At 38.1% G+C, this 14,877-nt stretch overlaps 1 protein-coding gene across 6 annotated transcripts in view; it reads left to right on the forward strand.

Annotated features, from left to right (window-relative positions):
* LOC136884144 (alanine--glyoxylate aminotransferase) overlaps positions 1–14,877 on the forward strand; it is a 53,533-nt gene that overhangs the window by 17,225 nt on the left and 21,431 nt on the right. For 5 of the 6 annotated variants that reach the window (XM_068229917.1, XM_068229914.1, XM_067156183.2 and 2 more), the window contains exons 3-4: positions 4,559–4,724; positions 9,525–9,680. In XM_068229917.1, coding sequence (XP_068086018.1) covers positions 4,559–4,724; positions 9,525–9,680 — 322 coding nt within the window. The remainder of the gene's footprint in view (positions 1–4,558; positions 4,725–9,524; positions 9,681–14,877) is intronic. The other variant, XM_068229916.1, reaches the window with a different exon arrangement.

Consider the following 14,877-nt stretch of genomic DNA (forward strand, 5'->3'; position numbering starts at 1 on the left):
TTGACTTTGGCAGCGGTTATATTAGTGCAGGCAATTCAATTCTTCCACCTATCACAAAGGTAGTAACTTCTTTAAATAATGCGATACTGTTCTAAATTTTGTTTAAAGAAAGGATTTCAACAGAATATATGGTATTTCACTGGCGAAATAGTTAACAGTCATATTGTTATCGATTGTTGTCGCTCTTCATATTCAAATATTTTCATCACTTATTTCAGAAAAAGCAAGTCAGCAGACCAGAATTCTTTCTTTAAGTCAATTAAAGGTCCTCCCATCAACACAAACACCACCATCTTCCCTCCCGCCGACCCCGCCTTATGCCACTTCCCATTTCCCTACTCCTCCCCACTTACGTCTTTCTATGCTCCTCCCTTCACTAACTTCCTTCCCTCCTGCTCTACGCTGTTCTCACTCTGTTAGTTGCACTCCACTGGCAAGCTTGTTTCACATTACGCGCAAGGTGAGTCCTCAATGTTTTCGTTCTCTCTCTCTCTTTTTTTTTTTGCCATTATCGTTCTCTCATATTAATTTTCTTTCTCGCGTTAACTGAAACTTTCTTTTCTGCAGGTTCATTTGGTTCATATTGAATTGGGAATATTCCTTTGTTCCTTTGTAACACAGCAAGAGTTCAATATATCACAAGATATGTCCAACAGTTTTTAATAACATTTAACCTCTGTTGTGGACTTATTGGACATCACGCAGAATAATTCCCTCTGCACCAATGTTGAACTTCATATCTTCTAGAACTCAATAGAAACATTGGACATTGTTTAAAATCCGGCATAACCCAAGTTTTCAAATGTGCAACCTAGATAATTCGTCAAATAGAGCTTATTTTATTCAATTTTGAGATAATTGTTGATTAATATGTAATTTTATCAGACATATATCAAAAGATTTTATTTATCACTGATCAACATAACATTGCTAGATCTACAACAGTTCATTTATTCACTATTTTATATGTATATCATTCCACCACATCCCCAGTCCATTCTTTCATCTCAGCGCACGACTCTGTTTTAGGACTATGGTATACACATATATATCTTGGCTAGGCTGATGATGGTCCTAATAGGACCGAAACTAGTACCTTGTAAAAGTATATTGTAATGTTTTTATAAACATCGCATGATTGTTAAGTATTGAGAAGGTGGATTAAATTTTGTATTTATTTTATGAGTAACATATACATGGTCATAGAATATCGACGCTTGTTTTTTAAACCAGAAGACACACTATATCAATGTATGTTTTATATATTGTATATTTTAATATTATCACTCATCATGTGACATTCTTAATTAGATTTAGTAATGTTTTTAAATTATATATTAAGTTAGCTTTAGATCTCATGACCTCTGTGAAGGTCGAAACCGGTACTGCATAGTAACAAGACATAATAAAGTATTGATTAGGTGGACGGTGCCCATTCTTTGTGATTGTGAATACCAAGTATCAATACGGACATGAAACTGATAGATTATAATGACACATAAGCAATCGATCAAACATATACATAAATATGCTAACTGTATTAAAGCCACTTACATATATTTAACAAAGCAGAGCTTTCTGCCAAATTACATTGGCCTTCATCAGGGCATGTGAAGGTCTGCCTCCAACAGTGAGCAAAGAAATTCTTCGAAAGAATGTGACAGTCACGACCATACTATCCACGGCCCTACCACTAACTGGACTTGGGGATTGTCACGTTTTACTGTGGAGGTTGGGAGGGAAGTTATTGATTCACCACCCTCTGTCGACAGTTTCTTGAGTGCATCGCACTGTGCCATGGTGGTGTTTTGTATTTATTTCTGACTTCCACATTCTTTCGAAGAATATCTTTGCTCATTGTCTGAGGCAGACGTTCACATGTCCTGACAAAGGCCAATGTAATTTGATTGAAAGCTCGGCTTTGTTAAATATATATAAATGGCTTTAATCCAGTGAGTATATTTCTTTATTTTAATACAATGAGCCACAAAAACCAACATTTTTGTGGTTTGAGCAGAGATTTGCTGTCCACACCAGCCATCATGTATGGTACTCTCACTACTTTCCAAAAGAAGATTCAATGGATCTGTTCAAGAATTACATAGTGCCTCTACAGAAGCAGTGGACTGGCTGAAAAGTCTGGACATTAAGTTTTGAATGCTGACTTGTAAATTACTTACATATTTAAGAAATATGTATTTATATGTATTTATAATGTATCCTTGTTTTGCCATATGAAATAATAATAATAATAATAATAATTGATTTTTTTTTTTTTGCTAGGGGCTTTACGTCGCACCGACACAGATAGGTCTTATGGCGACGATGGGATAGTAAAGGCCTAGGAGTTGGAAGGAAGCGGCCGTGGCCTTAATTAAGGTACAGCCCCAGCATTTGCTTGGTGTGAAAATGGGAAACCACGGAAAACCATCTTCAGGGCTGCCGATAGTGGGATTCGAACCTACTATCTCCCGGATGCAAGCTCACAGCCGCGCGCCTCTACACGCACGGCCAACTCGCCCGGTAATAATTGATCTATATGAGAGATTCGCCACATGGAAAGAAGAACAGCTCTCACATAGGAGAGGTTAGAAGATATACAGGCAAGAGTGCTAGTCAGTCCACGTAAGTTGCTTCGAAGAGTACCTCAGGAAACTGATATTTTACATTCCTCAGCACATAATGCAACGAAATGACTACATTTACGATCTTATTGGACTCATTCAGTCCACAACACACCGCCTACAGATTTCATTTCAAGAAGATTTTGCATGGCTAATGAATAGTGTTCACGACAGTATCATGGATAAACTTTATTTATTTATTTATTTATTTATTTATTTATTTATTTATTTATTTATTTATTTATTTATTTATTTATTTATTTATTTATTTATCCTGAGCATGTATATAACTGGCAAGTTCAGTTTAGTTTAGTTTCTATAACCGTAATGACTTTACTTCTTTGAGAAAATTACATCCGCTCGCTGTTGCGGACACTGCTCTGGCTGTCTCCGCTTCCCTGTGCTCCTTTTCCTTGGTACTCTGCTACAAAGTCTTAAATTATAATCCCTGTATTATTTAATTGAAGCTACTCATGTGTTGGTACTTCCCAAATCCTCAGGCACTCTTGGATGTGACAGGGAATCATCAGTCTGAATCACTGACCATTTCTTGAGGCAAATGGTCCTACTCCTCAAAGGTAGCATCTTTTAGGGCCTGAATTATTAGTTGTGGAGGTTGGCCAGTCCATTCTGCAGATCCTACGTCCCTCCAGGTCTCCATTCTCAGCTGCTGCACAATGTGGACCAGTGTTATTGTCTTGTAGAGTAAACTCATCTTCCAAAAATTTCTGCACAACCACTTACTATAGGTCAGAGAATGTTGTGACCATACACTGCTGCTGTCATGTTTCCTTGAATGTAAACCGGTGGAGTACAGCAGCATTGAAAACTGGCTTAAATTTGTGATGTTCTGACAGATAAATTTCCGTCATTTGTTTGGTTTAGTCACATACTGAATGTTCTTTTCATAGTGGGTCCAAGTCACCAAGAAGTGTACATTTTAATTGCTTTTTCTATTCTGAGCTTCACATTAAATAATATGATATTGGTTCAGTGATTTTTGATGAGTGTAGTATTCATGTTTTGACAGATAGGAAAACTTGAAGGTTACATACCTTACACTCAGTATTCTAGAACAGTTTGAAATATGCTCCTACTGCAAGCATTCTTAAGACACAATTCAGATCAAGCGCACTATGCAGCCACATCATACAAAACTGCCTTTCCTACCGAGCTGGATAGCTGCAGTCACCTAAGCACGGCCAGTATCCAGTATTCGGGAGATAGTGGGTTCGAACCCCACTGTCGGCAGCCCTGAAGATGGTTTTCCGTTGTTTCCCCATTTTCGCACTAGGCAAATGCTGCGGCTGTACCTTAATTAAGGCCACGGCCGCTTCCTTCCCATTCCTAGCCCTTTTCTGTCCCATCGTTGCCATAAGACCTATCTGAGTCAGTGCAACGTAAAACAAAACCTGCCTTTCCAGTGTTGATCTCTTTTCCTGCCTGGGTGGAAGAGAAAAGTAGCGTATCATTTTGCTGGTTACTAAGCGAGTTGGCCATGCAGTTAGGGGCGCGCAGCTGTGAGCTTGCATTTGGGAGATAGTGGGTTCGAACCCCTCTGTTGGTAGCCCTTAAGATGGTTTTCCGTGGTTTGCCATTTTCACCAGACAAATGCTGGGACTGTACCTCAATTAAGGCCACGGCCACTTCCTTCCCACTCCTATCTCTTTCCTATCCCAACATTGCCATAAGACCTACCTGTGTCAGTGTTACATAAAGCAAGTTGTAAAATTCCCGGTGAAAATACCATTCCAGGATCAGTCAGAATAAGATCCTATGCCATCCAGGTGAAAAGCCCCTGTGCTAGTCATAAACCCTTTCTACATTGTATCTGTTGCATCATATTGTCTACAAGAAGATATAAATTGCACATCGCTGTTTTTTTAACTCTTTTTATGCTTTTAGGACATTCAAGTGTTTTTTTAATATTTCAGGAACATATGTTATAAGAACAGACAAGCCCTTTGGGGATGTTTTCACTTTGGAGGATATAGAACTGACTCTCAAAAAGCACAAGCCAGCTCTATTATATCTGGTGCTGGGAGAATCATCGACAGGAACTCTGCAACCCATGGAAGGTATAGGAGATTTGTGTCACAGGTAAGTACCGGTATATTAAAGAGTTAATCTACAGTAAATAGAACAAGGTTTAACATCAAAGAAAGAAGCAAACAAACAAGTAACGAATCAAGTTATAGATAGAAAGATAGGCACGCCTGTAGTTGGGGGGTGGGTGCGGGGACCCAAGATTCTGGAAGGCCTAATGAAATGAAATGAAATGAAATGAAAAATTGGCTTCTAAGAGAAAATTATATTTTCCCACCTTTCAGTACTTTAAGGAAGACTTCACTATTAATAAATAATGAAAAGACTGTGAGGTGCAATAGAATCTTCATGGGGCTTATGGTATGTGAGCCTAATGGTACAGTGTATTGAAAAAGCAGTTAAATAAAAATGTAAAATTTAAAATATGAATGATATAAAATGAAGTAATTAATTCCAAAACGGCACAACTCCACCTTTTGGCTCTATACAAGTTATTGGTATCAGTTTATTCATCCTATGCTAGGCAAATCATTGACCGTCAGAACAGCACAAAATTCTCAACAAAGGGATCCTTTATTGAAACAATGATATTCATAACAGCACGAGTCCATGAACCAGTGCTCTTCTGATTGTTAGTAGAGGTGATGCATTTTATATGGTTGAGTTTCAATGCGGCACATGTTCAACATCCGCCATATGTTCCCAACCAAAAAGCCACTCATACCTGCCTTGTGACCACGACACCAAATCAGTGGGTTGCGATAATCCAGAAGAGTGATAGTAATAGTAATAGCAAAGTGCTGGTAATGTATGCGTTGTTGATGTTGAACAATCTATGGTCAAAGATACTAAACCTTCTTCTCCACTTTGAAAGAATCTGTTCCTCTGACAAGTAATCAAGGGCAGTGGAAAGTGACTACATTTGAAATCATTTAGCACCATAAATACTGTGTGACTTTAAGCAATACTGCAAGTGATCTGGTCACATTTCGGTTCTGACAGAAATTGTTAGTCATTGGTTATTTAAATGTGCTTATTAAGATGACATATCAATATGAGCTCCGAAGGCAAAGGACATTGAGAAGTATGTAGCAGCCATTGATACCCATCATCACTGATACTTTGAAAATCTGATGCAGAAATATGGAACACAGAAGGAGAAACATGCTGATTCAGAAAGTGAAGTCTGGGGCTCAGTTTATAAGCATGAATGTATTATTCACACTATTGTAAACCCATTTTAAGTCAAAATAAATACTATTTGTATCTTGCTAACTTAATTTGGGCTCCCTTGTTGAGAAGTTGCACAAACTTGAATGTGATGACTTTCAAAACAGTACAAAAACAAGATTTTAAACATTTTTTCACACTCAAGCCATTCATTGGATTTACCTGATATGAAACAAGGTTATATATACATATATTAATTAGCTGCTCACAAAATATCAGTATAATAAACTAAATAGTTACGGAGTTATACAAAAAGTTAACTGCTTTTCTCAGTTGTAAGGTTGGTGGACTTGTGCTGTTCTGGAAGTCACAGATTCAATTATTGTTGAACAGACTGCTGATAACTTACTGCATTTGGTACAACCTTGAACAAGAAAACAGACCACTAGAACAATGTTCAGTGTCCTTTAATTTCATGAATCTGTAACCTGTTGTTGGTAGCAGCTAGCAAAAATGTATGTATAACATTAATTTTTCTTGGCTTGTTCAGCAGCTAAACTAGTAGGCGTGCAGATATAAAAATGGCAGGGCAGTGCGTCCATTAAAAATGTCCTAGGGAGAACACTGCTTACACCATCAGGTAGATAGTATTTCAATACCGCAAGATAATAATTATTTTGGTTGACTCTATAGCTCCTCTTGTATCACCAATTGGATGTCTTAATCAGATTTGAACTCCTGCCGTCTAAGGTGCTCTTTTAATGGACCAAATATAAGGAAAGGAGAAGGCGTCATATCTGGCAAGTATGGTGGATATGGGAGGCACTTGAAGCGTAGGTCACTGATGGTTTTCATGGTTGCACGAACCAAATGAGGATGGATGTTATCATGCTGAAGCAAAACACCTGCACAAGAAAATCCCGTTCACGTTGTGTGTATTGCTGGTTTCAAATGGTACTTGAGAAATTTGGTGTAGATGGCACTAGTTACTGCTGTTCGTGGGGGGCATATAGCATCACAGAAGAGGACCTTCTTGTCCCTGAATAAAGTCAACATGACTTTCCCTGCAGAGAGCTGGCTGCAAAATTTCTTCGGTTTCAGTGAAGACAAATGTTGCCATTCTTTGCTTGCATGTTTTGTCTCCAGTTGAAAATGGTACACCTAACTTTCATCCCCGGTGTCATTGTGAGCTAGAAAATCCTCGCCCTCCTCTTCATAATGCCTGACCAGCTCTTGACATGTCAACCCAACGCTCTTTCAGTTCCTGCGTCAGCTGTCGAGGAACCCACTGGCAGACACTGTTCTGTAGCGGAGTTCACCATGCATTATGTGTTGTACTCAATGAAAGCTCATATTCAGTAAGGAAGCCATTTCAGCCAGGGTGACATGCCGGTTTTCCTGAATACGCTAGTCTGATACACCTAGGTCTCTTCACGATGTCAGTCTATGCACACATACCCAGGAACAAACAACAACTGACCTTAGCATGAACGTTATTGATAAACATCTCATCAGTTAAGATTTTGACTTAAGTTCTTCTGGTTTTTCAAGGTCCCTTCCATCAAACAATTTAATTGTAGCATTTCAAGTTAATTCATCTTATGAACACTTGTTCAAATACAGGTGGGATTGCACTTGACACAACTCTTACCGATATATGTTACTCAGCACAACTGACTTTTATCAGTTTAGAACACAGGATGGTCATTTTAATTTCATACAACAGTGTAACGGCTAAGCTGTTCATGTGCTTACTTATTAGGACTGATCATTTTAGATTGATATAAATGGCAATGTCACGCATGACAAATTCAACTAGTGGACTTTAAATTCACTAATTATGGTATCATAAACTGAGATAATTTTTTGCTTAATATGCTAAATAATTTATAATTATGCACAAATACTTTTAAGTGTTAATTTGATTGTATTTAGTTGAACATTTGCACTATATATTGTCAATTTTAGTCTATAAATGGCTGAAGATGACCCATATTGGGGTTGGAACTGGTGCCAGTGTATAAGTAATTATTTGACATATTAAATTTTATTGAACAGGTGAACCTTCATTTTAATTCTTATTAATGTGAATGTTTGTCAATACAGATCATTATGAATTTTATACCGCATGTTACATGAGATTTGTCAATGTGCACTATGTCACGTCAAAATGCTTGTTTAATGTGTTTGTTGGCAAAGAATTTTCCTTGCAATTGCTACTTCACTTTGGGAATAAGATAGATAAAGATCTACGAAGACTGTTCGACCATAGGTACTTCCATTATGCACTGCAGTCATCAAACTGACATAGAGAGCACGATCACGGCCGGAACAACCCATACCCCATCTGCTGGTGACATTACAAAGTTCATATAATATACTTTCAGATGTACATTTGGTGGCACATTTTTTGGAAATAAAATAAAATAACATTGCCATGACTTCTGAATCAACCCTCGTACATTTAATCTCTGTTGGCTGCCTTTTTTTTTTTTTTTTTTTTCTTTTTCTTTTAGTGTTCTTGTTCATTGTTCTTACTCTTATATACAGTATTTTATTTATTTACATACAATTGTATCTGAGGTTCTTTTTAGGTTTGAAAGCAATTCCAATGTCTCTGGCCTCTAAGCCTTACACTAGAGAGGATGTTTCTCTGCAGGTTGTACTCATATTAATCCCCAAGTACTGGGCTGCCCCTTCCGCCATCTTCACCTTACTGAAGTCCAACTTCTTCGCAGTAGATGCCATTGAGGTCTTCACTCGTAACACTGAGCTGGGGCTTGTACCAGATGCTACACACTGGGTTAGTGTGCTCTGTGACTCACATAGGCAGGGGTGCCACTACCTGGGTAGGGCTGCCTCCGAAGAGGGTACCTGTTTACTAGTATTGGACTGTGTGTCAGCTGATCCAGTAGTTCCTGTATACACTGATAAGTGGGGTGTGCATGTAGTTATAGGAAATTCTGAGGGAGTTCTATTATGTCCTCCTCTGGCATAGCCAAATTCCTTTAATATCTAAGAAAACTTTGTATCAGGCCTACTTTGTACCAATAACAACATACAGTCTGGAGACTTGCACTATCAACAGAGGGGATAACAGCAGACTCCAGGCTGTGGAAATGAAATTCCCGAGGTCAGTGCTGCAGAAAATGAGATGAGATAAGATCCGGAATGAAAAGGTCCGCGAAGACATCCAAGTGAAACCACTCAGCGAAATTCTAGCAACATTGAGATGATTTGGTCACTTGAAGAGGATGGATGTGAAGAGGGTAGCAGGGAAATGGTTTGACAAAGATCTGGAGGGAAAGCGACCTAGCGGCAGACCAAGGACACGAGGGATCTCCCAAGTAAAAAGGTGATCTGCAAGGAAGAGGAGTGGAATTGCGTAAAGTTGAAGAAGAAGAAAAAGAAGTAGTGTACTTGCATAGACATAAGTGGAGAGCTCTCTTGCACCGCACCCGGAAAATTGGAGACAGTTAAATGACGATGATGATGATGATGATGATGATGATGATGATGATGATGATGATGGTGATGACATAAAATTTTCTCTTGAGTAGGGACTTAGAGAGTAAATAAAATGATTTTCTGAGTGGTTTAAAGGGCCATAGTATAAAATGAGTTTGCAACACTGCCCTTATTACAGTCCTTATTCTTACTAACAATTTGTTCATTACTTTACAGATATGACTGTTTATTAGTATTGAACTGTGCGTCAGCTGTTGCAGTAGTTCCTGTATACACTAATAAGTGGGGTGTGGATGTAGTTATTGGAAGTTCTGTGGGAGGTCTGTCAAGTCCTCCTGGACTAACACCTATAGCATTTAGTCCAAGAGCAGTGTAAGTACACCATAAGTAATGTAACTATACATTAATAATATTGATGCTTGTGTATGGTGGTATAGTTCTCGCCAGGTAGGGCTATATGTCAAAATTCAAATATCACCGCCCTATTCTCTTTTTTCAATGCCTCATCACTGCTGCCAACTTGACTAGTTAAATATTAAAATCATGAGACATATAAACATCTACAAACTAATCTCATTGTTAAGTATCAATAATGGGGATTTCCCTACTCAAGTAAATGATCAGTCAAGATATTTAGAATTAAGTTGGTTTTCAAGCAAAGTGAGGAATTAAGGAAATACACATTCTTTCTCACCCTCACTCAATTTAATGTTATATATTTCTGTATTACTGTAACCATATTCTATGCCGTAAACCGGGGTTACTTTGTGACTGCAGGGGTTACTTTGTGACAGGTGCGCGCCAAATAATAATTTCATATTTCGCGGGATATGCATCGATGGTCTGACAATGAACGCTATATGTTTTCACACCTCAATAATGCTGCTACCTGTGGATACAATGATAATGTCCTAAGTGTTGGACTGTTGGCAACAGAGAGCCTTTTGTTGTATTGTACTGAGCAAGTGATTTTGTGAATAGCGGGAAACTTTTGTCAGCGACAGAAAACGTTAATGAGGTACACACATCAAAGTTAGTGGAAATCTTAATTTCATGTTTCCTGATAAAAATGCGCGAATCTCATGTCGCTTTGAGCTTTCTTTCATTTAATTATGTTAAAATAAAAAAAAGAGGAGAAGTTTAAGGGGTAACTTTGTGACAACAATGACTCTGCCATAAAGTAAACCCAGTGTTCTAAAATTGCCTCTTTTTAGTAATGTGGAGTCTGAAAACGATGTTCGACTATACTGAAGCAAGAATGTCCATCTCTTGTTAAGATCTAATTGAGAACTAGTTGAATATGGTCTGAATAATCTACGTTCTTGTTACAGGAAATGTAGTATTTGCCCTGTAAGCCAGGAAGAAGTGCTGAAGCACATATATAACAGGGCAATGGATGTGGAAGGTGACACTGTGAAACAAGCTGTAAGTAAGTTTCATTGAACACCTGAATCTCAAAAGAGGTAAGGTAACAAATAATGGCTGAAGAAAGGGGAGATGCATAGATTTGCCATCTGGAAGAGGTATGACAGCTTCAGATTTGGACACTGTAGATGAGATTCCTAGCTGTAGTGGCACCAAAGGGAACTGTCCCTCAAAGAACACTAAACACACCCGAAGCGAGAATTCAAGTAAAAATGACAAAGATGGCATCTGTACTGAGTCAAAAGACAACTCATTGCATGAAGAAGAATTTAATTCTGACTCTGAAGAACTTCCTATTCGTGAAAATCGTTTCTTGGAATCCGATGATAAGATTGTTGCGACACGCGTAACTGTACTGTCCAGGAATCGTAACGATAGTATACAATCAAGGTGCAGTTGTCAGTGCTATGGAGAGCACCGTGAAGTGGGCGGGTATCAAGGTGCAGTTGTCAGTGCTATGGATAGCACCGTGAAGTGGGCGGATATCAAGGATGAAATATAGTATGCAGATGACAAAATATGGTGTAAAATTAGTCCAACCATACAAAGGAGAAAACTTGAAATCTATGACTTTCCAGAACTCACAAAACACAGCGAAAAAGTAAACAGTTTGTAAACTATTCACTCTTGAATGGTGCAGTGGTTATATCTGAGGGTTTAAAAAATATACAGTGTGTTGTCTTATCATGGTTATGAAAGAAATTCTCCTTTTATATTTAGCCAGAGTCTTAAGTAACGACTTAATGGGGGTAACTTTGTGACATCTGCACCAAACTTGGAAATACAATGGTAAAAAGATGGTGTCACAAAGTAACCCCACCTAACGGGGTAACATTGTGACAAGTTGTTCTTGAAATTATAAGTGATTAAATGCAAATACACAAGTAAAAATTATTCCAAGACATGAATAAAGGATGGAAGCATACGACAATATAGAAAAACCTTAATATATAATTATATTATTCTGATTATATTGAAGAAATCGTGAAAACTGTCACAAAGTAACCCCAGTTTACGGTGGTGTTAGCTTTGTGTAAATAATTCAGCTCCCTTCTTGAAATTTGCTATTGTCAGAGTGATGTGACAACACGCTGTAATAATACACACAAGCAAATATATTACATGTACATATGATGAAAGTCAATAAGAACATGTTAAGTTTGCAAACCATAACAAAGTTGTGACAAGACAAGTTCAGGTTAGGTTGATAACAAAATTTCACATTGTCTGGCAATGATAAGGCTATTAGTATTTCAAAGAATCAGATTGATTAGCTCTTTTGGTAGTGTGGTGGGTTGGTATTATTATTATTATTATTATTATTATTATTATTATTATTATTATTATTATTATTATTATTATTTTATATGTATATATAATTCGCTGGGGCCATCAAGGACCACGTTAAGTCTTGTTGCATTTGACACTGAACTTGGCCTTCTTTAGAGCCCAAATTTCCCTCATTCTTTGTGAGTGGGCCTGCTTACGCTCCTCTGTCCAAGGGGCACAGTGTCTTCTCTTCGGCTGCTCGTCTCGTTTTAGCCCGTTCGTCAATATTTTCTTGCGGAAGAGATCTCTGTTAAGGGCATCTTCAGCCGAGATATGTAGCATTTGCAGGTCTTCTTTGGTATTTCTAAACCAGGGAATTGTGGTTTTGGGGTTTGAATCAAAAAAGTGAAAGATTTCTTTAGTTAACTTTCGTCCGTCCAGTCTTTTCAGATGACCGTAAAATCGTGCCCGTCTTTTTCTGATTGTGTCGGTAATTTTCTCTATTTTGCTGTAGACTTCCTTGTTGGATCTCTTTTGATGGATTCCATTTCTGTACTTTGATCCCAAGATTCCTCTCACAATTTTGCATTCTCTTTTCTCCAGTTCTTCAAGGAGTCCTTTGTTGGCATTTAGAGACAGGGTTTCAGCTGCACATAGAACTACTGGCTTCAGAACTGTTTCATAGTGACGTATCTTGGTGTTTTGGGAAAGGCATTTTTTGTTGTAGATTGTGCGGGATGTTTGGTAGGCTATTTCCAGTTTGCGTACTCGTTCCTGAAGTGCTTCTTTGTCCAGACCATTTTTCATGATCTCACCCAGGTAATTAAATTTGTCTACTCGGGTGATGTCCCCGTATTTTGTATGGAGTTTTGGTGGAGCCTCTTTGATGTTAGTCATTACTTCTGTTTTCTCAAACGATATCTGCAAACCAGTTTGTTCGGCAATTTCCTTTAAAATTTCAACTTGAGCTCTAGCGGTTTCTATGTCGTTTGAGAGAACAGCAATATCATCGGCAAATGCTAAGCAGTCTGTTGCGATCCCCTTGGATTTGGTTCCTATTCTCAATGGACTGTAGTTGGTTTCCTGTAATCTCACCCGCCAGGTTCTGATGATCTTTTCAAGAACACAGTTGAAGAGTATCGGGAATAGCCCATCACCTTGTCGGACTCCTGTTTTGATGTCAAAGGAATGCGAGAGACATCCGTGGAACTTCACCTTGGATTTTGTATCGGTCAGGGTGGCTCTAATTAATGCCAGCAGTTTCAAATCAACTCCAAATTCATTTAAGATGTTTAGCAGGACTTCCCGGTCAGTGGAGTCGTACGCTTTCTTAAAGTCCACAAAGACAGACACATACTGCTTGGACCTTAGCATACAATATCTGATGATCGTTTTGAGATTTTGGATCTGTTCAGCTGTTGAGCGACCTTTTCTGAACCCTCCTTGGTATTCACCTATTTGATGTTCGAGTTGTGCTTCCAAACGCTCCAGGATGGCAAGTGATAGAATTTTGTAAGTCACGGGTAGCAAAGATATTCCTCTATAGTTGTTGATATTCTTCATGCTGCCTTTTTTGTGTAATGGATGGATCAAAGCTATTTTCCAATCTTCGGGTAGGGTCTCCTTGTTCCAAATTTCTTCTATTTGCTTTTGCAAGATATCAAGTGATTCCTCTGGGGGCATATTTCCATAGTTCTGCTACTACTGAGTCTTCCCCCGGCGCTTTGTTATTTTTGAGACGGGCAATGAGGCGCTTGATTTCATCTCTGTCGGGTGGTCTGGAATCTGGGTACCTGAGTAAGGGTTCCTTGGTCTCAATGGCGCTTTGAGGTTTAGAGCAATTAAGCAAATTCTTGAAGTAATCTGCCAGAATGCTGCAATTTTCTTCATTTGATGTCGCCAGTGTGCCGTCCTTTCGCTCAGAGCATAGAGATGGTGGTTTATAGCCAGTATTATTATTATTATTATTATTATTATTATTATTATTATTATTATTATTATTATTATTATTATTATTATTATTATTATTATTATTATTATTATTATTATTATTAAAGGTGACCGTGGAAGAGACATGTTCACAATGTGCTGGACAATGAGAGGATAACTGTGGATGGTACAAAGGGGGAAGAATTAAATAGCAATAAGTATGATAAGTTAGGAAAATACAAAGACACTAAGATCAGAACACATTACACAATATATTTTACAGATGTTAGTTATGTAAACATGACTTAGATTTTATCTGAATAGAATAAACAAACAGGCACATGAAACAGCACAGATGTTTCCCAACCAACTGTACAATGAGTAATAGAGATATTATGGAAATAAGAAAAACAAGTGAATAGGAGAGTCAACCAAAGAACAACATTTTAAATTACCAAGTCCAGGCATAGCATAAAACTTAACCCGAATAGAGCGTTATGGCAAATGACAAGTTCTAGAAAACAGTCGATACAGCAGAGATGCACTTAGACCCAAGAGAATGAAGTTACCAGTCCAGAGGTTGAGTATAGAGATCTTCAAAGTAGAAAAATATTTAAAGCACAGAATTATAGAAGGTTTTTGAGCATATTGACAAAATAATGTTCATCTTCACATAAATTCCAACAGCACATTAGAGATCCACTTCCCTCTTGTCGATAATGATAGAGTGTAACTACTCAAAAACATAGTAATATGCAAAGAGTGCTGCTTATATAGGCCAGTTGGAGAGGAGAGGTACAAGGGAAATCATGACACACGGCACTAGAAACGCCGAGAATGTCCACGAAGAGTGTAGAGTTGATGAGTTGGTGACGTCATCCAGGTTTGATGCAGTTAATCGGCAGACAGTAGTCCCATAGCTGTGGCAGTGTGCAAGAAGAAAGCA

Source organism: Anabrus simplex, chromosome 12 (assembly GCF_040414725.1).
Source record: "Anabrus simplex isolate iqAnaSimp1 chromosome 12, ASM4041472v1, whole genome shotgun sequence".
Classification (NCBI taxonomy): domain Eukaryota; kingdom Metazoa; phylum Arthropoda; class Insecta; order Orthoptera; family Tettigoniidae; genus Anabrus; species Anabrus simplex.